The 23,318-nt window shown below is 43.5% G+C and overlaps 1 protein-coding gene across 3 annotated transcripts in view; it reads left to right on the top strand.

Moving 5' to 3' along the window:
- The window catches only part of tbkbp1 (TBK1 binding protein 1), a 67,929-nt gene that overhangs the window by 9,546 nt on the left and 35,065 nt on the right, over positions 1-23,318 (top strand). For all 3 annotated transcript variants that reach the window (XM_037082400.1, XM_037082399.1, XM_037082401.1), the window contains one exon: positions 22,038-22,296. In XM_037082400.1, the coding sequence (XP_036938295.1) occupies positions 22,054-22,296 (243 nt within the window). In that variant the 5' untranslated portion in view covers positions 22,038-22,053. The remainder of the gene's footprint in view (positions 1-22,037; positions 22,297-23,318) is intronic.

Genomic DNA, 23,318 nt, shown 5'->3' with positions numbered 1-23,318 from the left:
GATTTATAGTAAAAATAGTGGGAAAAAAGACACTAAAAAAGTTCCTCGTGTGTGTGAAAATCATCCTGGTTTCCAGAAAGAGGGAGAAAGTCCGTTTAAGGCCTGGAGTCTTTTTGCTCGCTGGGGATTCACACGGTTCTTTTTGTGTCTCGCAGAAACCAGGTTACCCACTTGCTTGTCACTCGTTACTGGACTGCCTAAACTCCCTCTGGTGCGCCTAAAAATATCTACTCACGCTCAGAGAATGCCCCACCAGTGTTTTGTGTAAGAAAATGTCTTGTTGACATTTCAGGAAATGTTTGCTATTTCAATACCGCTGCCGCTGCCGCCGCCACCGCCGCTGCTGCTGCTGTGACATTATTCCTCCACTTTCATGGAAATGAAATACAGCCAAATATCAGGCCCGAGTTATTGTCGACGCCGTCACGTCTCTCAGAACAAAAGCAGCTCCTGTCTGGAATCAGTTGTTACAAACAAAATGTCATCAAATTGACTCGGAGGATGCAGAGGATGATTCCATCTGCCAGATAATCTGTGTTTGCAGCGGCGCCCGGGCACGGAGCATAGATTTCCAATAAATATGTAGCAGAAATACAGCCAGCATCAGAGAGAGTGACAGGTAGACGACGGAGCAGGACTGAGAGGAAGCACAGCGTGTCTGCTTGTGTTCGGTGTGCTGCATCATTTTATTGTGCGGCGCTGAGGAGAGCTTGACTTATGTAGGTCTTTACTTCAGTGACTTTGAGAGGAGAGGACCAGCTGCTTTGTATTTACACCCTCGCGCTCTTTGATGGTGTGTTTTTGTGGGACAGCCAACAGAGGATTTGCTCGGTTGCTAACAGACAAGCAGCTAGAAAAACTGCTCGTTAGCCTGCCAGTGCAGCTCTGGAGGAAATTAATATCAGGTTTAATTACTGCGTCGACTCTTAAAAGGACAATATCCAGAACTGTTAACGTGGAATAAACACTCCACTCTCGTTCCTGTTTCAGTGCAGCAGTGCGTGCTCTGATTTACGCGCCCTACCGTGTCGTTTATCACGTCAAGATACGGGAAAAGGCGGAGCAACTGGAGCGGAGTGTGCCATTTTGCATCAAAATGACATTTTCCACTTGTGAAGGACCCGCTCAGCTGTGCAAACACAGCCACCCTCTGTCATTCCTTCAGCAATCTTCTTGAAAAGGTCGCCGTTTCATCTATCTCTGTCCCGGACTGGCAAACTGTCGGCGAATTGGATTGTTTACAACGCGGCCGTGACAAAGCACAGAGCCGAGTGTGAGCAGGCATCGTGACGGTGTTGCAAACAGCAGTAAAACCTCCCACCAAGACAGATATTCTGTATACTTAACCAAAGAATGCCTCTGAAACCTTAATCATAGCATCCTGTGTCTTAATTGGAAAAGGTCACATTCAGAATAAGGTCTACTTTGGTACATCAAAAGGAATATTCTCTTTATTTAACCCTTGTCAAATTCTGAGGATATACACGCAAACTAAATCAGTATTTAAAGGCATCCTGTGCAAGTCTTGGCCACTAGTTGAGCTATGGTCCCAAACATGAGGACCAGTCAGTGTTTGTGCTCGAACATGTGTAGGCGACATGACACACACACACACACACACACACACACACTCCAGCTGACTGTTGAGAGCAGCGATGCAAACATGAAGTACATGCACGCTTTGCAAATTCCCCCCAATCATCCGCTAATTCAATATTAACGTGAAAATGTAGCAGTGTGAAAGAAGAAGAAAAAAAAAATCACACAGCAGGGATCTCTGCAGATGTAAGCTTCATAAAAGTAAATTATACATATATTTACTTGCGTGTGTGTACTGCGTTCTGTGGGTCGACTGATTATAAGATCTTATATTCAGCTTCTTTTTTTAATCAGGGCTTTTTTTTTGTTTTATCTGCTTACCAAAAAAAAATAAGATGATTTAAAATCTAAAACTAAAACTATGTAGTGGAGTAAAAGTCCAACAGCAGAGACAGGAAGAGGAGGAAGTATAACAGCTACAACTGGAGTTACTGGTGTGTAGAATAACGGGTAAATACTTACATGACATACTTGTTTTTACTGAAGCCGACAATGTGATACTGATGTTTTCAGTCGTTACTGTATAAGCCTGAAAAAATGCTGCCAGCATGTCTTTGTTTTGGGCCGGTGAACATCGCTAAAACCGTCAAAATCACACAAAAACATCCCTGTTGTGTGTTTGTGGTGTTGTAAAATGTTACACGCAATAACCTAAACATGTTAATATACTGTGGATTATGTATGTGGCCCAGGGTTATATTCATAGTCATAAATTAAGATGCAATGTACATCTTTTTACAAGTTGGCTCGTTCTTTGTTATTTTAATTGCTGATTTGACTTCCTGCCCAGGGGCAAAACCACTCAGCTAACTCGGGCACATTTACAGTGATGTTTGTCAACTATCTCTGTCTTTATATTACATTGTGTTATTGTGTGCCTCGTCTTCCATGGAAAGAAAGGTAGAGAATAAACACAATTAAGTTCCTCGGTCGGCTTCTCAGAGAACAGGTACGACAGACCGAGCAGAACAGTCAAGCTTGACCAAACATCCGCAGTAATGTCGTGACAGCGTCCCTCCAATCATCCTAAAAACTGAGGCGGCTTCATGCCTGAGATCCCTCGGTGAGCGGCTCCGTCCATGCATCCAGACTAATAGATTCCTCCTTCTGACTGAATCAGTATCACATCTATTCAGGGTCCAAGAATGTGTACGAGCACATTGTGTTTCCTGTAGTAAAGCACTGGTAGTGCTTGTTTGCCTGCGTGGGCTGCTGTCCGTGCTACTGAACGCCAATAACCAGATGAACCGTACACAAAGGACGGAGACAATTAATTCTTCGTTCCTATAGTGCAAATCAATGCGACCCAATCGATCAGTCAGGAGGATCCATCTCCATACTGCTGGGACGGAAACATCTTATGCAACAGTCCTGAAAAACAGTGTCTCAGTCTTCCAGTGCGATCCGTATCGAGGGTAAGATTCTGCCTGTTAGAACGGAGCCAAATCTGAGCTGAAGACAAAGAGTAGTACACACATAAAATGTTAATAAGTGTCTCATAATTTCTTTTTATCGCGTGCTTGATGTCGCCGTCAGAGACCTTTTTCTTTTTTTTTCAACACCTCCCTGGGAAGCTTTTGTTTCACGCCAGACGATCAAAGACAGAGAGGTGTTACATGTGTGCAAGGAGCTCGCTGAATACGGACAAAGAGCGAGCTGCAAGCCTTTTTTTTTTTTTTTTTATCTGCGTGAGGATGAGTGGTGTTTCTGCAGTTGAGGGCTTGAGCGTGGCCCTCCCGTCTGTACGGCATGTGAGAGCTGTGCAGAGACACGTGAAGCGGAACATATGGGTTCGGTGCCCTGACGAGTCTGTTGTCTGCCCGTTGTCTGCGTTCGCTTGGTAATTGGCTGTTGAACGCCTCTACCTGGCCCGCAGACCTCCTCAGCCCGCGGTGGGCTGTAATCTGCTGCAGTTGTTTGCTTTGTCCTCCACAAGTGTTGCATGTCCCCCCACCCGAACCCCTCAGATCACCTAGTTACTGTGAAATCCTCTCTCCATCTTCTGATTGTCTGTTTCTATCACTCTGCCAGCAGCCACATACGAATGTAGGAATGTAGTAAAGGAGTCCTGGTGGATGCATACCTCTTTCATCAACTGCTGAGTGTGTGTGTGTGTGTGTGAGTGTGTGAGAGTGAGTGAGTAGTGAGAGACGCCCCATTTCTGTAAACTGTTTCATTTATCGGGGTTAGATTTATTCTATTTCTTATTTATTTGGGACAGAGACGTGCCCTGCTCACTTGCAGAGAAGCTGAAGCGTCTCTGAAAGTACGGTGGCCCCCGAGAGTCAAAACACAGTAACGTTTCACAAAACAACAGTTCAAAACACGCAATTATATTTTACAAAACCTAAGTCTAAAAAAAAAAAACCATGCCATTTCATAAAACAAACATTTCACCAAACACTAAATTTCACAGCAACACTTCACAAAACACACAAAACACAAGGTTTAACAAAACGCAACGCTTCACAAAACACACCAACATTTCAGTAAACACAATGACATGACAAAACATAACATTATACAAAGCACAACAACATTTCAGAAGAAACAACGTTTCACAAAACACAATGATGTTTTAGGAAAACACAATGACACGATTATATTTTTTTGTACATTTTCCGAAAGTTGTTGCGTTTTGACCCTTCAGAGCCGCCGTACTCAAGATCACAAGGCTGAAAGTCTTATTTTCATTCTGGTTCCACTCTCGGCAGATTCTCTGGGATGAGTTCACTGCTCATGAGCGGAGACACTCCATGTCTTTGGTTTGCCTCATGAAAAATACATTTTTTGTGCTAAAAACTGCCTGAGTGGCTGAAAACACAAACGCATGGAGGGAGTACGAGTGGAATTAAAAAGTTTTCTCCAACATTTTTTTTTTTGCAAAGGTGGAACAAAGTCACTGTTCTGCAAGTCACACAGGCAGGAGTGATGGAGTGATTTAATCAAGTACTGAAAGACTTCCACTCCACTACATGATGGAGGCAAATATTGTACTTTTCACTCCACTACTTACTGAATTAACTGAACTTGAATAATCAGTTACTGCACAGATTACATTTTGAGTCTTAAACTGAGTCTCGATTGCCATTTTTTAACAGTAAAACACCAAAATGTAAAAGTAAATGTACACAAATAGTGAAAATAATAATAAAAAACATATTTTTTTGCCTTGAAAATGGATAATTGGCTTCACACAACACAGCCGAGTTACATTTTTTTGGACGATTTTGCCAAGATTTTTTTTGTGATTTCGTATATCGTATATTATTTTACCACCTTTAGACTGTTCATTCACTGAGATCGTGTGCAGTTGCATGTGAGAGCTGATGTTGTTGAACAGAAAATGTGGGTTTACAGAAGGACGTTAAATCAACGTTTTCATCTCTCTAATTAACCAACACAAAGCTATAATTCTGGCATCGGCCCTGATACTCATACATCATCAGCAGTAGTATTGATATCAATGTGTGTGTGTGTGTGTGTGTGTGTGTGTGTGTGTGTGTGTGTGTGTGTGTGTGTGTGTGTCTGTGTGTGCGTGTGTGTGTGTGTGTGTGTGTGTGTGTGTGTGTGTGTGTGTGTTGTGTCCTAATGGCTCTCAGTCTCACCGCTGTGTCTCTAATGTGACATTCACCCAGGAGGATCCTCCCCCCTGACTTCGGTGGAGTTGTTGGAGGCCTATGGCCCTTCCTCCTTCCTCCACAGACTCGCTGTCTTTTGATCACCCTGAGACACATACACACACACACACACACACACACACACACACACACACACACACACACACACACACACACACACACACACACACACACACACAGGCGTGCACACTCTCCCCTTTCTTAACACTTCAGTCTGTGTGAGAAGATGAGCATCACAGGGCAGCGAGGGGGAGGGTTGGTTTAATGTGTGCGTGTGTGTGTTTGTGTGTGTGTGTGTGTGTGTGTGTATCTAAGCAGTTGTGTCCTCTGCCAAGGACGCCGACTTTCATTAAAGTAATGCACTAACACTTGCAACTGGAGCGCACACACACACACACACACACACACACACACACACACTATTGTTTTTCAAATCAGTGGCACCTTGATGAGCGGAGGTATATCCGTTGCGTGTGGACGATGTCACACACGTGCTCGCATCATAAGCGTACGCACACGCTCCGCTCCCACAATGCACTGCACATGTTTATCATATATTCTTTCTGATCCAAGCCGACGCTCTCTTTTCCCCCCTCACACATCATCTCGTCTCTAGACTCATCCTACCAGCAGCAGCAGCAGCAGCAGCATCATGCACTATTAATTAATCAGCAGCCTCAGATTGTCACATCAGTGCAGGGAGCCAATTAAACACTTGGTTCCATTTTCTCTCTTATTAAGCAGGTTCTCAAAGATCTTTATTTCTTGAAATAATAGAGGGGGTTTTTTTTTGCAGCTTGTTTGGTTAATTTTCCCGGGATATGATTGGATTTGAATGCTTTATATGATTTAGATTTGGGATAAAGATCTTTTTATGTAACCCAGCTGTCGTTTTATAAGCTCCCGTCCTGCATAAATCCATGTGATGCTTTGCGTTTTTGTGTGGGGAACGGATAAAAATGAACTGAATGAAATGTTGGCAGTTCAAACCGCTGATACCTACACACTCGTGCACGTCATAGGCTACGCACTGCACTGACATTTCTACAATGCATGTCATATCACAAGGACATTTCATGTTTATGACCTGATTTCCATATTACAATCAGGAATTCAAGACTGTCTTACAATATTTATAAACTTGACACAACTTTGTATTTTAAGGAGACCTTGGAACAATTTGCAGCCATGTTTGTGCCAGAAAACAGATATTTTTGATTAGAAGGGGGAAGATTTCCAGACACGACTGAATGTGTCAACAACAACACAACTGTATGTGTTAGATGATTGTTATTTTAGTTTTATTTTGTAGATTTTATCCTTGTGTGTAATGTGTTACTTTGCACTTCCTGCCTTTGTCTTTTCCCGCCTCTTTACTGCATGCAGGTATGTTTCGAAGTCTGTCTTTTCTCTTTGTAAGTTCATACTGTCATGTTTTTGCAAAAAGGGATCAACTTAAGACCCTCAGAGGCAGGAAGGTAAAAGAACCAAAACAAGCTTTAATGAAAAGCTGATATCCAAAGTTCAAAAGCATAAATGCAAGCCACAAAAGGCAGGCGAACAGAAGGAGCCAGTGAAAACTAAACAGGGATGATAAAACGGAGGGTGAACCATAAAGTCATGGGGAAACAATCAGGAACGCAGGGAACATACGAGGAAGAGACAAAGAAATGCAGGACGAAAACAGGCTTACAAAAAAGGATGTGAAAAGACAAAGACAGGAAGAGGACACATGAGGATATAATCTACAAAATAAAACAGGAAATGATGGGAAAGTAACTAACAGTGAGCTATGTACGTTACGTAACTTCACTAAGTTAGGAAGTTAGAGGGACTTATTGTTACACTGGACACCAACAGCTACTTCACCTCACTTCCTCCTTTGCACCTGTAATAACTACTACACTGTAATAAGGTCCTGTATGGTCTTTGTGATGAGAACAGGATCATCTTTGTCACAACGCAAAATAGAAAACTTTATCAAAAGGAATGCAAAAGTCGCAACATAAAGAAATGTAAAGTTCAAACATAATCCGTGCTTTGCAGAAATGTTCTGGCGACTGGATTAGTATTCCTGTGACATATGCTTTTGTTTCGTACATTTTTATGCATCTCTTGTTTCAAGAAAAAAAAAATCCACTTGGAGAGTAATTAGTTTGCTTTGATTCAGGATGGAATTGAAATCTAAAAATAAATAAATACAGGATTAATGTGTTTGATACCGCAGCAGCTGTGTTTGTGCGTGCTCTATACGCATTATTTCTCATTTCATGCGTCTTATGTGGACCGTTTTTTTTTTGTTGTTGTTGTTGTTTTTTTTTGGGGGGGGGCTATTTGTGTGTAAAAATGTGTGTGTGTGTGTGTGTGTTTCTGACTATCAGTCTGTCTTTTAGTCAGTGCATGACAGCAGAACAGACACATCGGAGGAGGATGTGATGTTCTGTGAAGCGGGGAGGGGGGAACAAGACAAAAGTGAGAGGCAAGTACGAGTCAGGGCCACTGGCGCTGGAATGATTTGAGCTGCTCCTGCTGTCAAGGTCTCGAGCTGGCATTAATGTACGAATTCACCATGAGGCGAGAGTGTGTGTGTGTGTGTGTGTGTGTGTGTGTGTGTGTGTGTGTGTGTGTGTGATGGGATCTGACTGATGCTGCTTTCCACGTCAAGGTGGTGAAATCATAGCGTGCCGCATCGTTTTGCATTACAGCATCTTCCTCCACCACCTGATCCTCCCTCGCAGCGGGTTATGAAAACTCGGTCGACAACTGCGGCACCACTGAACCACAAACACACAGCGCGCGGTGTAGTGTATAATAATTACAAACTGTTGATAAATAAACCAGAAGACTCATCACGTCCCGAGGAGGATTGCAGCCTGCCTTTGTACTCCACCGAAGCCTAAGTGCACGGCAGGCTACCGTGATATGTGAAAGCTTCGGCTCTGAATTAGGGAGGCAGTAAAATCGATGAAATGACTATATAAGAAAAAGTAAAAAATATTCCCAGAACTCAAGGGAACGTCGTCAGATTCCTCACTTTGCTGGACCAACCATCCGAAACCAAAAGTTATTCAGTTTTCAAGGATAAAAAACAGAGAAAAGAAAAAGCGAAGCAAATGAAATCTTGACATGAGAAGCCAGAGCCAGTGAATTTCTCATGGCAAAGTTGTTTTATTAATGATTGAAAGTGAGACTTTGCAACCTTGTAAAGAAGAAAAAAAAAATAGAATTATCCTGGTATCAAAAAGGCTGAAGTTGTTCCAATCAACCTAGAAGATTTCACAGCTTTACAAATCAGACTGCATCCAGAATTGATTCTGAATTAGACAAATAATTGTTTTTCAAAGCTGTTGACGGTCGTGATGAGGAGTGAGACATCTCGCAGGACGATGGAAATGTTACCTTGGTTACTTTATTACTTTATCTTTTTCATTCTGTCGCTCTTTCAACTTGGACATCATGCGGATGATCGAGCGCTGCGAGAAGGAGGATGAATGGAACCATCTATGCACCAACATCCTTGAGTTTGACGCATATTATTGCAACGGCAAAGGGGGCGTAAATGATTGGAGCTGGAGTCAATAAATACCTGTGCAGATTCAACACTTTCCCACTGAACACAAGATCCAAATGTTTGATGCTTCAGTGTATTTTTTTGTCCAGTTCGAAAGGCAAACAGATCTGGCACGACCAGTAGCTTGATCAACGGCAACTTAGTGACTCTTTCCTACGTGTGCTACTGTTAAACTAGCCGTTACCTTCATGTCCTGACGGGTCGGGGTCGGGTATCCATGCACGACTAGGCAGGGCGTGTCCAGTGGATGTATTAAAGCTTTTTCCCCGTCTAAAAACAGCCGGAGCTGCAGTTGGACATTAAGTTAACTAAAGCAGAAATTGCGGATTAAAAACACCCAAACAATGGGGTGAAACACGCTGAGAATCTGATTCACGGGTTTTATGTTATGATTGACACCTTTCACGTTAGTCATCCGATCCAATGTTATTATGCAAATATCGATTTGTGCATCCACAGCTCTCCCGCTTTTCTTTCTCCCATTGTGCGTCTCATCCATCCCGAGCAGCCATCTTTCACTCCGTCCTGCTGGTTGTGACAACTGTGCATTGAGAGAAAGCCTCGCACTCTTTTCCTTAATGCGCTTCGTAACAGCTGAGACCCAAATTACAGGCTTTGTTTCACTGGAAAACACACCAGTGCTCGTGAGTCATCCAACTCACTCACCCTGTCAGCCTGAGTGTGTGTGTGTGTTACATGCACAACACACGTGGCGGTGACTGCATGTGGTCGTGGTTAATTAGGGAGGCTAAGTGTAGTTGGTTAAAGGAGGGTGGGCTTTAATTGCAACCAGAGGAAAAAAATAAAGTAATTCTTATCTTGTCCTTTCCGCCTCTTTTCCTCTCTGGTCGTTGCCTCGGGGCTGCAGATTAACTCGACTTTGACTCAGATTTCAGAGCGAGGGAATCCAGCTATTGGATTGGTCGTAGTATTAATGAGGAGATTAATGTCCTTTGTGGGGAAAGTTCTCATTCAAAGTCAAGATGGAGTTTTTTTTTTTCCCCCTCCTCCGCTCAGGGGGGCTGTGATGAACTTTGAGCTGAATACCAAGACAGCGATGAATGACAGCGAGAAAGAGCAACAGAGGAGGGGAAGAGGGGGAGGAAGTGGCGGCGGTTTGTGGCGGGGCGGGGGAACAAACGAAGGGAAGGAATTGACGGCTCGATACGACTCCCCTGGAGAGAAAGATGAGTGGAGGGCGAAGGAGAAGGAGGGAAAAGAGCGATGGAGCCGACAGAAAACAGAGAGGGGGGAGAAAAAAATACAGCAACACAGCTCATTGTCTCCATCCTGCCCCTGCCATCAATCTCCCGGATGGCAGCTGCCTTACTCACACACACACACACACACACACACACACACACACACACACACACACACGGCACCCTGCCCGCCGGCCTGCCTACGCGGCCGATTCCCCGAGTGATGATTCATGGCGCGGTATGGCATGGCACAGCACGGCATTTGTTAGAGGTGCTGTTTTTCTCCTGTACTGACAGCCTGTATAAGTGCTTTGTATAGTGTGTGTGTGTGTGTGTGTGTGTGCGCACATATGTGAGTGTGTGGGTGTGAGTGTATATTGTGGTTATGGACAGTAGTGGCACGTGGCGTTTGGCCGGTGCTGTGTGTGTGTGTGTGTGTGTGTGTGCGTGTGTGTGTGTGTACAGTATACATGTGTACAGTACATGGTGTCTTCTGGGGAACCTGAACGTCTCACAGCAACAACAGCTTCATTTAACGGAGAACAGACGCAGAGCTGCTGCTGTTAACCTCTTATTCTGCTTGAAACGGAGCAGTCACAGAGAAAAAACACAAAGGAATACTGCTGTGTAGCCATTGCAATATGCATTTTATGACTGTATTCTTCAATTAACCAGGACTAAGTGTAATTTGATTAAATAGATTTAATTAATTTTCTTTTTAATTAGGTTTATTTTGCCACAGCGGCCCTCAGGCAGCCATTGGTGCCATAAAAAAACCATCTGATTGGAAAAATGGTAAAAGGGAAACACTTGCAACGCGTCTGATGGAGCTGTGTCTGTGTCATCCACATGCAGGTTTACAATCAGCAGTTCACATCATTTTACAGGCTGATTCCTGAAGGTTTCGTTAGACTTACACATTTCACACCAGGCAAAAAAAATAACAAACAAAAAAAAAAACAACCAGGAACATCTGGCATTTTGTCCTCAGTGGGAAAGGGTACGATCAGCGTTCACCCCCGGCGTCAAATGACTCAGTGGTTGTTCGTCAGCTGCCGCTACGATTGGCAGGGATGGAAACGCTCACACCCACGTGGACGCGCTGATTTTTCACTCTTTTTTTTCCACCGCTTAGTTAAGGCTCTGGGCACATTTTCCATCCATCTCTCTTCTAGCAATACTCCAAACATCTTTCAGAGAGAAGTAAGAGATACAAAAGAAACATCCGTCAACAGTGTCGCTGGCTTCCACGATGCTTTGTTTTCTCGTGCGTTTGTGTCGAAGTTAAACTCATCTTCCTGCAATGGGAAAGAAATTAATCACCTGTTTTTAGCAGGTTGTTTAAAGAAAACACATCACAAATAAACTGCAACAACGTACGAAAACAGCTTAAATCAGTATATATGTGCAGCAGTACTGGGTGCTGCAGATATAAAATGTTTTGAGGTTTGATTCTCTGAGCCGTCGCGTGTTTGCATAATGAATATTTTTTAATTAACCTGTTTCTAAAATCCTGGCCATGGCCCCCTCATCGTACAAACGACTGAATCATAGTACGAAACATTAATTCTAATTAATGTGCATAAATTGACATGTTATAATGTAGGTTGTGATGTAGTGTAGGTTTGAATTTTAGAGTCTGAACACATTTTGTTCCTCCTCTCACAGATTATTTTCCACTTGCATAAACTGCACCTACATTTTTTTTTTTTCAGAAAGTTGCATTAATGAATAAATAATTGGTTCTCAGTCAAACTAATTGAATGTGTTGGTGGCCTTTGCTAATTCGAGCACTGGAGGTGGTTACTCTGTATACTTCACACGCAGGCAGGTGAGAATGGCGATTTCTCGACACACCTGACTCCGTATTTTATTTCTTTTATATATATTTATCTCCAGTCTGGATCACCAGATGGTTGGTTTATCACATCAGGTTGGAGTTAATGTTATCAGAAATGGAGATGCGGCTCGGTGGATGTGCTCACGAACCGTTTTCTCTCATCTGAACTTAAATTTGCCGTTCACACAGCCCAGATTTAACAACAACAAAAAACATCTTGTAGAGTTAAAAACAAATCTGATGCTCTCAAACATTGAGACAAATTAAAAGATACCATATTTTCAACAAGTCGTTCTTCCCTTGCCTCTATATGAGTACATCCATTGCGTTACTGTACTGTATAAGACACCTGTCTCCCTTTTGCTGCTTCACGTGGGCTGAAACAAATGTTGTTATTACCGTTTGACCCAGATCTGGCAGCTATCCGAGTCGTTTACCCACGACATTACCCCGAGGAGACGCAACTGTCCGTCACCGGGCATGATGGACAGTCCGGCTGTGTTCTCTACGGCAGGAAAATGTTTAGCTGTGACAGAAAGCCACCGAGAATATTGTCTCATGATTGCTGATGATGGCTTAAACGACGGTTGTGACAAACATAAAGGTTTTTGTGACTTGGATCTTACAGCTTATAAAACTGAGGTTGTTTTTTAGGATGTTTGTGGTGGTTGGTTTTGGCTCTGGAGGAGACAGAAGGTGCTGATATGTTCAGGTTTTTAACTAGTAGACCATAAAAAACTGTTTCCTGAAATGTTATGTTAAAACATATGCAAATGATCACTATATGATGAAATATGCACCCATTTACATTTATGTACAACACTAACGTTTCACTTTGTTGACATAGAGAGTCAAAAGGGAATTTTTTGATCTTTTTTATGACGCCATGAATCAGAAAACCCTGTCAGCAGCCATAAAAAATTGATCGTCCCCATGTTGTTAGGAAAAAAGTGAAGACTATGAACAAACCCGTCTGTGAAAAATCTTAAGAATACACTGATGATGGGAAAAAAAGTGTAGAAGTGATGGAGACAACCGCGTGTTTAGACAAACTGAAACAGCTGTCCGATGCAAGTATCGCCGTGTTTATAGCAGATGCTGATGTGCAGCAGCCGTCCCTCTGAAGGGCTTTTATAACAATAAGAAAATAAAAACAATGTGATGTGATCTGAAGCCAACAGTCACAATGACAGAAGTCTACCAAGAGACAGACATTTGTATGCGTGACGCTGCTGGATATCTTCTTTAAGGAGACGTCAGGACAATTTCTAGCAGGTATTTTAACACAAAATCATCTTTTCCTGAACCTGACCAAGTGTTTTTTGTGCCTAAACCTAAGCAGACAAAAACACAGTGTTGCCTCTTGATAATAATGAAGTTGTGACATATCAGTGGTGTGCAGGAACGCATGTTGTCAACATTTATTCTGGCTCTCGGGGGGGAAGTTTCCATGACCTCGCTCTTGAGTGAAACCCACATCTCACCAAATACGCTGATTCAGATTTTCAAGAAAACATCAGATATGATAGTAAAACACTGACTGGGACAATTTTACTGCAGAATTTGTGCTTTTACTTGATGTTTTAAATAATTTTGCTGATACTACTTTGGTGCATCATTAATTCACTGCTGCCCGTCTCTCTCTGGCTGCAGTGATGTCCTTGTCCTGACACGCACTCACAGACGCATCCACACTGACGTGCACGTGTCCACCTGGACGCACACTCACTCAACTCGCACACAATCAAGCAGCACCTGCCGCCATGTTAATTGGTTCTCAGCGTGTGTCGCACCGTTCGGCTCCGGCCTTCGTGGAAGGCGTGGAAATAAAAAAAAATTTAAAAATTAAAAAACGGGAGACTTCTGCAGAGGACACAGGTGCAACGGCGCGAAGCGAGGCATTATGGGATCTCTTGGCTGGATGAGCGCGAGGGCACAGAGGCACGCCACCTCTCTAGCCCCGGACTCTCCATTCACCGACACACTGTCTGAGTCAGAGGTGCCAAACGTCCAGCCTGTGGGGATCGCAGGGCGGCATTGAGAGGAGCTGGACTGTTTAACGCCGCCAGACAGACGGAGGGAGGGGGGTGGGGGAAATAAAGAGCGAGACGAGAGAGAGAGAGAGGGAGAGGATGTGAGAGAAAAGGTACAGAGAGGCCAATGTTCAGAGGGAGACGAACACTGTGAAATACATTAACAGCTGGGGGAAGGAAGAGGGGCGATGGAGAGGAAAGCAGTTGCATCTCCCTCGTACAAGATCCAACATTAACATCACACACTGCAGGGACTCGGCGTCCTCTTTGATCCTGGTTCTGTTATCGCCAGAAAAAAAAAAAAACCCAGCCTTGACCCAGCTGGCACGGTTCCTACTGCTCTCATATATTTATGCCCCGGGATACAACAGAGACGTACACAGACAGAGGCGTGTACATACACAGGCTTTATGTGGAAGAAAGAAACGGCTCATGATTATATACAGGGCTTTTATTCTCTCTTGTGTAACCAGAGAAAGGATCAAGCCACAAAAGCGGGGAACCAGTATCAATATTAACATCTGTAAGAAGGAGATTTGCACCGTTATAGTCCGCCACAATCCCTCGATTAGCGAACCGGCAGACACAAACACAACTCCCATCGAGAGAACAATTATCTGTTGCTTCAATTCTCAAAGGATCGCGGAAAATACGATTTGCAGTGTTCTCAGAGAGCAGCGGCTCTGGGATTAGATCGGGTTATGTTTGTAAGTGGATGAGGCTTGTTCTTTTAGGCTCAGAGCGGAAATACCCTGCAGAGACTTGGGAACAGTTCCGGCCGCATGAACGTCAAATCGAGGATGCATCGAGTGTTTGCAGTAGGAAACTTCTTGTGTAAAGTTAAATATACGGCATCATGGCAGTCGGATAGAAAGAAAATAGCAGAGATGTGAAACTGATATCTACAAAACAAAGTTAAACCATCTAGATGTATAGTATTTGTGATATTGGGTGAACTGTCCCTTTAAGTCAGTAGTTTTAAGAAACAGACAATAGCCACTATAGGGGACATCACCGCCATATATTTGTGATACAAAAGTCCTCATTTTCTGTGTACATGAGGAAAAAGAAAACACACATCGACGAAGGAACCACAAACTAGCTATGAATAAAATTCTGTCACACTCAGGTAAATTTAAAATGGAATCTTTACATTTAAAGCTTCATCTAACCATCGCTAATTTCCATTTTTGTCTTCAAGCACGAGTCTCTTATTTAAATGTTTTACAGTGGGCCCATTTAAACGTGGCAGAAGAATCATTATGGATATTCAGATGTTTAGCGCAGAGTGTGTGAGCCGTGGCACTGTGTGGGAAAATAATAAATGTCTCACGGCATCAGTAATGGATTTATACTCTTGTTTTTCAGCTGAATAGTCACCTCCTTGGCTGCATGTATGACTCACTGCCTAACGATTCTCATGAATGTCATCAGTCACAAGATAAAGAATTCAAGAAGAAGAAACTCTGCTGCCTGATTTAAACCAGCAGACAGCGTCCGAGCCAGAACGAATCACAACAGAACTGATGGGTTAGTTTTGGCCACGTAACGTGACGTGACGTCACTCACCTTACGCACAGGACATCAGTTAAGTCATTTATGTGTATTAACTTACTGCCATTACATAAATGAAATGTTCACATTGATCACGAACAGAACAAAAACCTCGGTCTGCAGAGAGAAAGCTCCAGTCATCCCCTGACTCTGACTTATCTCTCCCTATTTACTGTACTTTGCTAAATGCTAAAGTCAGTGCTAAGATACGGAGGCTACGCAGCTGAATCTTTACGATGTTAAAACCATTTTAACTTAGCAAATGTAGTTAGCACGCTGCCAAGCATGGAATAAGTTCTGCTTGTCTAAAAACACCTTTCTTTAATGCGACTGAAATGTCATGTAACCGCTAAATGCTGCCAACTGTCTGCTGTTAGTTAGTCAGCTCAGTTAGCAGTGCAGCTAGCGGTCCAGACTGGGAGCTCAGAGCAGGCTAGGGTTAGCTGGTTAGCATGCTAACTTCAATAATGTTATGTCAAAACTGTTCTTCTTCACATTTTGTTTAAAATATTTGGTCATTTTCTAACAGTTTTGTCTCAAATCTGACATATTGCACATTTACATCTATTGTACTGAAAATTAGACAGTTGATACGAAGTTTTGGAATGAGCTGACGTATTTAAAAGTAAAGATTTTGACCTCATGAGAAGTTAAGGGATACGTCGACACATGTTAAGCAGGATCGAGCAGGGCGAGGAGACGGGGATATGATTAAAAAGTATTATTGTAGCGGCTAAATTACAGAGAGGCTGATGTTTGTTCTTTCAGTTTTGGGGGAGAAAAACCTACAGCTGACATGTGCCACCGTCTCCACTAACGTCATAAAAAAGTAATAAACATAAACCTCCAGGGGAAGAGGAGCAGAGGTACCATTTCACACAAAAAAATGCAATATATCTAATGGGCGGCTTTATTGTGAAGGTCGTGACAACAAGACGAGACGCGTCAGAGTCAGTGACTTTCTTTTCTCTGCCGAACCATCACCAGAGGCAACCATACTCCCTTTTAATTCATTAAGCTGCATTGGTTTTTGTTGAGAAAACGTTGAGAATGAGCAGATTTAATTGCGCTCTTTATTTAACCTCGTGTTGCTGCAGCCATGACATTAATGTGACAGCATTTCGATTCAGACTCGAGTCGTGTTGGAAGGAAAATGTCATCAGGTCCGACCTCCTCAGGCGGATGTTGTGACTTTTATTCAAACATGAGACCCTACATGTAAAAAAAAACGCCGCTGTGTGACGGTAACAAACACAAAAGCTTACGTGAGAGAGGCACCCACTCGAGATGTCAAGGTCCGCTGATGACGACAGCAGAGCTCGGCCCTCTCAGTACTGTATAAGGTGATGTAGAGGAGGAGAGTGGAGCTTTATCCCAGGAGAGAAAGGGGAAGGAGACAGAGGAAAAGAGTGGTGGTCTCGGTGGAACAAAGTATGCCATGTGGGCCACAAGTAATGTATGACTTCCTGTGGTAATGGCCGTAATGAAGCAGGGAGCTGGTCGGGAGCGAACGCGTCCGCTTGTGCTTCTACGGTGCAGCGCGGCCCCCGAGAGCCTCAGCAAATGAGCCCAGAGATCCAGGAGATAGAGTGGATAGCGTGTGATTGGGAAGGAGGGAGGACGGAGGAGGGAGGAGGAGGGAGGAGGGGTTGGATGAAGCTGGATATTTTTGGGTAGAGGAGCAGAGAGCGAGAAAGGGATAGGAGAGGGGAAGCTTAGTATGAGCCGTGTGTGTGTGTGTGTGTGTGTGTGTGTGTGTGTGTGTGTGTGTGTGTGTGTGTGAGATAAATGCCTCATTTCTGCACTGCCAATGAGAGGAGCGCAGACAAAATGGATGTTCCTGTGTCCTCGTCCTCCGGTCTGAGGCCACGTTCGGTCGTCTATCAGAGGCCACCACAGAGCGCGTGAGCTGGTCGATAGCAGATATATTTCCACGGACATTAGAATATATACCACAGCGTTATCTCGCTCCAAGTAGGGATATATAGCCTCTGAATAGGTGCTCAATATGATATCGGATTATGATATCCACTTGGCAATTTTATCAGATTTTTGTTCTATGGATAATTATGTCCTCGAGCCTGAATGTAGGCGGGCGGTGCTGCTTCAAGAGGATTTTTTTTTATGGAAATGTGGCCACTTATATACAACGAGATGAGAACAAATTCTGTTATTATGCATTTTCCCTATAAAGTTTGCATCTACATAGAAACACAAAGCCGCCGTGGCGATGCTCTGCTGACGCTGAGCGCAGACAACGATGATGAAGTGTTTAGTAATCACAACTCTTTTTACAACCTCAGACTGAATGAAGGCTTTTTAAGTCAACATCCCACCTGCGTGCCAACTCCTCGAAATGAGAAAATAGGTTGTTTATTAGTGCCTTCCAAAAGGACTCATGACTCAACAGTTACAAACGTGTTGGAAAAAAAAAAAAAAACAGTCGTGGTGCAACGACTGAATATTCTTCGGGGCCATTGTGGAGGCAGCGGATTGAGGTGTGAGCACAGAAATCCCTTATTCTCACCTTGTAAAATTGTTGCGGTGAACAATAAATAACAGCCTACTTCACACATTCAGCAGACACGGAGCGACTGATTTGCCAAACTAGATGAATGCAAAGCCAACACCGACTCTCCTTTCTGCTCTACTTTGGTCTCCACCAACTCCGAAGAAAACTATCCATCTCTTATAGCTCTGTTTTTGTTCTCCACCGACTCCTGAGGGGAGCGTCTGGTTCGTTAGCTTCTAGATTCTCCACAAAGGTCTACCAGCTAGTTTGCTAACTGCGTCTGTCTGGTGTTTGATACTGAGCAGGTAATCTAAATTGTGTTTTAGGGCTTTTTTTTTTTGCTTGCTTACATTGCTAAGCAGCTAGATTTTTGTGAGATCACATGATTAATCCTGCTAACCTCAGGCTACGTGCACGTGACCGAACCAGCGTCCTTTGAGGAACTTCCGGCAGCTATGACCATGGTCATTTGAAAAAAAACAATGGCGGCTCCACAATACGTTAGCGTGGCTGCTATAGCATCTACAGTTACAGGAGAGCAAAAAGCGACAATGAAGTCTTTTCACACTTGAAACTCTTCTCTCAGAATCAGAATGTCCTTTATTTATCCCTCAAACAAGAACATTTTTTCATCATAGCAGCCAGCAAGGACAGTGGTATTGTAATAAACAATAATAATACAAAAAACTAAACAAAACAATACAATGAAAAAAGTAAGAAATAGAAATAGCGAGTCTCGACTGACGTCAACCGGCTCTGCGGATGGCGCTCTCCTGTTATGTCATTTCATGGGTTGTGATTTGACTGGATGATGATGACAGAAATTTGCATTTGAACGCTCTCTAAGATCGACTTCTCGGTTGATTCTGTGTACCAAACACATCTGACGTGTCCGGTTTGCTGCCTGCTGCGGTTGAAAACTCCATGAGGGCGGTGAGAGTGAACCAAACCAGTGAAGTCGTTGGCTGGATGGACTGTTTCTAGTTTTAAGTGATATTTTTTTTAATCCCAGCTCATGATGTATTTCCATAATTCTGTTTGTCTTCCCAGCAGCACCTCTTCCTGTTGTTTTCGTGGCACAAAATACAAATTGAATGCAGATAAGATATTAGAGCAACAGGGAAAGCTGCACCGGAGCCGACAGCATTATGTCAGTGCCGTCCACATCACAGGGCCTTAATATCCTCCCAGTGTAAACACCAGTGTTCAGGCAGCTGGCAGGTGACCGGCTCGGTCCGTCTGTTTCGAACGTTTGATCACACAGGCTTTTTTTTGTCCACACGTGCATTTTTCTCTCCGTGTGTTTTGTCTTTGGCAGCATGTGCACAGACGTGTGTTTGTGCGCGTGCCTGAGCGCGTGGGAGTGCTTTTGGATCATCCTGTTAGACCAGCGAGGAAAAAGCGCCGTAGATTGGCTGAGGCTTTATCCCCCTCTCTCTTAAAACACAAGGAAAATAGCAGCGTGGAGGAAGGGAGCAGATGAAAATAGCTCAGTAGGCAATCGCTGACTCACAAGGCAATGCTGGGTGTCAGGAAGGCATCCATTCCAGTATGCATCAAATCAACTAGCTGTTGTGTAACTCCCTCAGTACCCGTAAATCAAACTGCTCTCAGTGCGCCTTGACTCTTGTGCACACGTCCCCTCTGTGGCTGCACGGCAAAAAAAAAAAAAAAAAAAAGAAAGGAGGGAGGGAGGTGACATCACAGGTGCCATTTATCACTTTTGACAGCCTAGCCCGGAGACTTCGGGGCAGAGGAGGGAGGCCACGGCCGGCTGGCTGCGCTGTAGCGTGGTCAGCTAACTACCCAGCTCATTCATCATGCCACTCAAGCAGTGTAGGCTGTCAGAGCTCATGTTTTTTTAAGTACTGTGAAATGGAACAAGAGCCCGAACCAGACACAAATGGAAATCAGAGTGTGATTAACATATCAGCTGCCGTACACGCGCTGGTTACTCATGCACCTGTGGGCCAACTCACCAGAAATGATATGGAGTTATTGTAGAGGAGAGAATTAACTTCTTGAGGCTGAGAGGAGAAATGATACGTCTGCATGCACACAGGAGTGTCTTTGTTATGATCGAGGCAGTTGTGGAAGGTACATTTACTCAAGTTTAGCAGAAAAGAGATGTTTGACGTCTTACGCACAGCCTATGAAAATAATCACTCACCTAATTTTTTCCCCCTTTTATAGCTTTTATAAATGAAATCATGGTCAGTATACAAAAAACATACAATGGTACAATATTATAATGGTTAATTGAAAATAAAAATAATTGCCACATAATTATTTAATTGTCTCATGAATTTTTTAACCAAACATGTCAAACATTTGCTGGTTCTAGCTACTTGATTTTGTCTTTGATTCATGACAGTAAATGATGCTGGTTTGACAAAAGAAGCGATTTGAAGACGTCAGTTTGAGCTCAGGAGCGGAAAAAATGCCCATTTGTACCTAAGAACCAATATGGCAGCCATTCACCAATCTACACCAACAAAAGTGTTACCTGACTATGTTTAAGTGCTCGCTAGCAGCGATAAACGTACAGAAGATTATCTGCAGCTCGTCGGCTTTACGGACTTGTAGTTTCAGCTCACTGGTTAGCAGCCCGGCCCACAACTTCACTGTTTCATGTCACTTTTAAACCACTGTTTTGGATGTTTTCAACTGTTTTTTTAGTTGAGGGGAAAGTTCTAAAAATTCACAGTTCACTTCCTGCATCGCGCATCAGAGTTTTCAAGTCCCATAACGGCAATAAATAGCTGTGGTCAGCGATGGAAACCTGAAAATAAGCTCAAAGAAGCGCTGATTCATCTCGGCCCTCAAGAGACACAAAGTATGAGTGTACACCGAGTGCTAAGAGCCATGAAAACACATCTGTATGGAGCGGTGCAGGGGTTTAAAAATATTTGGCAACCGCAGAGAAGGACTGCAGTTATTTTATCCATCTGCAGTGATACACCGGCTTTGTAGACATTAGCTACGGCTAGCTAGCAACATGTGCACCAAACTGGAGGAGGAGTGAAGCTGCTGGTGGTATAAAACATCATCGCATGTTTGTAGCGTGGTTGTCCGGTGCACAGGGTCGCAGTGGTGGAATACATTTTCAAGATATACATATGAAAATCGACCATTATCATAACGTGCACATTTTGGAATCCATGATGTTGAACCATATTAGTCAGGAAAAATATTATCAGAAATTAATGGTGTCATACAAGCGATATTCAAGTTTCTTCAATCCTTCAGTGGCCATTTTAACTGATGGTAAACATAACATTTACTGCACAGCCAAATATAGTTGAGTAAAAGTTTACTTTTTGCCCCTCAATGTGAGTTAAAGAACCTTGAATTTGTACTTGATGATAGTTGAGTAAATGTACTCGGTTACATTCCACCTCCAGCTGCTCGACTGTGGATCTGTGTTAGAGAGACTGTCAGAGAGAGCTCGGCCTCTTGTCTGATCTCACAACGTGCCAAGGCCTCCTCTTCTTTATTATGATTTTATTCTAAAGCACATTCATGGCGAGCGCATTAAAGACTTGAGTCATAAAGACTTTGCGGTTAAGCTGAAACACTCTCACGTTGTTACTGCGCTCTACTTTACTCCACCCAGGGTGAATCTGCATGTGTCCGTCACATCTTGTAAAATCTGTTTCTCCCTCAGTCGGAATAAAACGTTCAAAATCATGAAATCAGATTCCTGCTGAACATGATCAGAACCAGGACATCAGCTCGATGTGGTGACTAGATAATTACATCTGCATGTGAAGTGATAATAAGACGGTAAAGCACTGAGTCATCTTTAAGTTTCAGTGTCCCTCGGTCTTCCTCCTGTAACGCTCTGTACCCACTTTGCTTTTGAATATTTTACATCATGTGTGCCAGAAATCTGTCTGCTCTCAACGTCTTTGTTCTTTTTTTGTTGTTTGTTGCGAGTCACTGCCGGCTTGATGTTTTTAGTGCTGCTGAACCGCTGCTAGAAATTGTTTTGGTTTTTTTTTGGTCAGTACATTTAATTGAATGGAAACAATCTGCTGTTTTTAATAATTAATAAGCAAACAACTGTCTGTGTCTGTCCTCAGGCTGAGGCTCTGAGTGATGCAGTCTCTGTTCGGCGGAGGGGAGCTGGGGCTGCTGGGAGGAGGCGGTGACGCCGGGGGCCTGAAGGAGGATGGCTGCGGCAGCGTGGCGTGGCACTCCTCCACCCTGCCCGCCGATGACGTCTATTCGGCCTCCCACTTTGCCCTCATCACCGCCTATCAGGACATCAAGACGAGGCTGGCGTGCCTTGAGCGAGAGAACAGCAGTATCAAGAGGAAGCTCAAGATCTATGAGATCAAGGTGAAGGCTTCTCACTTCAAAGTCAAATAATAGCCAGACTTTTGGCAAACTAATTGTTGTTGTTTTCGTCCTTGCTGGTATCAGGCAGAAGGTCTCCGGAGCAGACGAGGATAAGGCTGGTTTGCTTTTTGATTTATTGGAAGTGTTTTAAAAAAAAAAATAGGGAGGAGAGAGAGCGCTCCACTCACCCTTAGCATTTTCCATTTTTATTGAGGCACCGAGATTGTACACAAAGATAAAAGGAGGGAGAGCTTTGGTGGGCTTTGATCGTGGACCAGCGGGGGAGTAAACATGACTCCAAAAGAGGGAAATCATTCTAATAAATCTGGGCAGAAGGCTACGGAGGGTTTTAACTCGTGTTTACGTAAAATCATATTGAGCGCCTGGAAGCAACGAGACGGACAGTAAAAAGGGTTTTCACACGTAACCTCGCGTTGAATCTGACCTGCTATTAACATGAAATCTGTGTCTGGATATTGAAGTAGAGGCTCCCTTTAGTTTTTCCCTGCATTGGTATTGGATCCCAGAATGCAAATTACTGTTGGCAGAACTGGCAGACTGTCAACAAACATGACATGTCCCAGGTAAGGTGGAGCGAAGCTGCTGTCTCAGCTCCACCTGTGTTTCCATAAACAGGCTTTTTGTTGGGTTTGTTGAGGCGGCAGGAAGAGGCGGAGACGAGGAGACAGTGTCAGGGCTGCGACGATTTTCATAATCGGTTAATCTCCTGCTTATTTTCGTGATTAGGCAATTAAGCTTGTCTGTAAAATGTCAGACGATTCAGCCAAAAACAGTCAAAAGCCCTGGAATCCAGACTGCCATCATTTACAAACAAACTGTGTACAATCATGTGTTGAACCTCGCTCCATCCATGGTCGTGGACGACTGAGCTTTGCTCACATCAAATTCCTCCAAATCAGTGTTGTTGATTAGGGAGAACCCTGGATAGACTGTCTTTGTGCTGTTTTCTATTGAGTATGTGTCAAAGAGGATGAGCAGCGAATCACATTCTGTTCCACTCG

The sequence above is a fragment of the Acanthopagrus latus genome, chromosome 20 (genome assembly GCF_904848185.1).
Source record: "Acanthopagrus latus isolate v.2019 chromosome 20, fAcaLat1.1, whole genome shotgun sequence".
Lineage (NCBI taxonomy): Eukaryota > Metazoa > Chordata > Actinopteri > Spariformes > Sparidae > Acanthopagrus > Acanthopagrus latus.
This window is presented reverse-complemented; position numbering and strand designations above follow the sequence as displayed.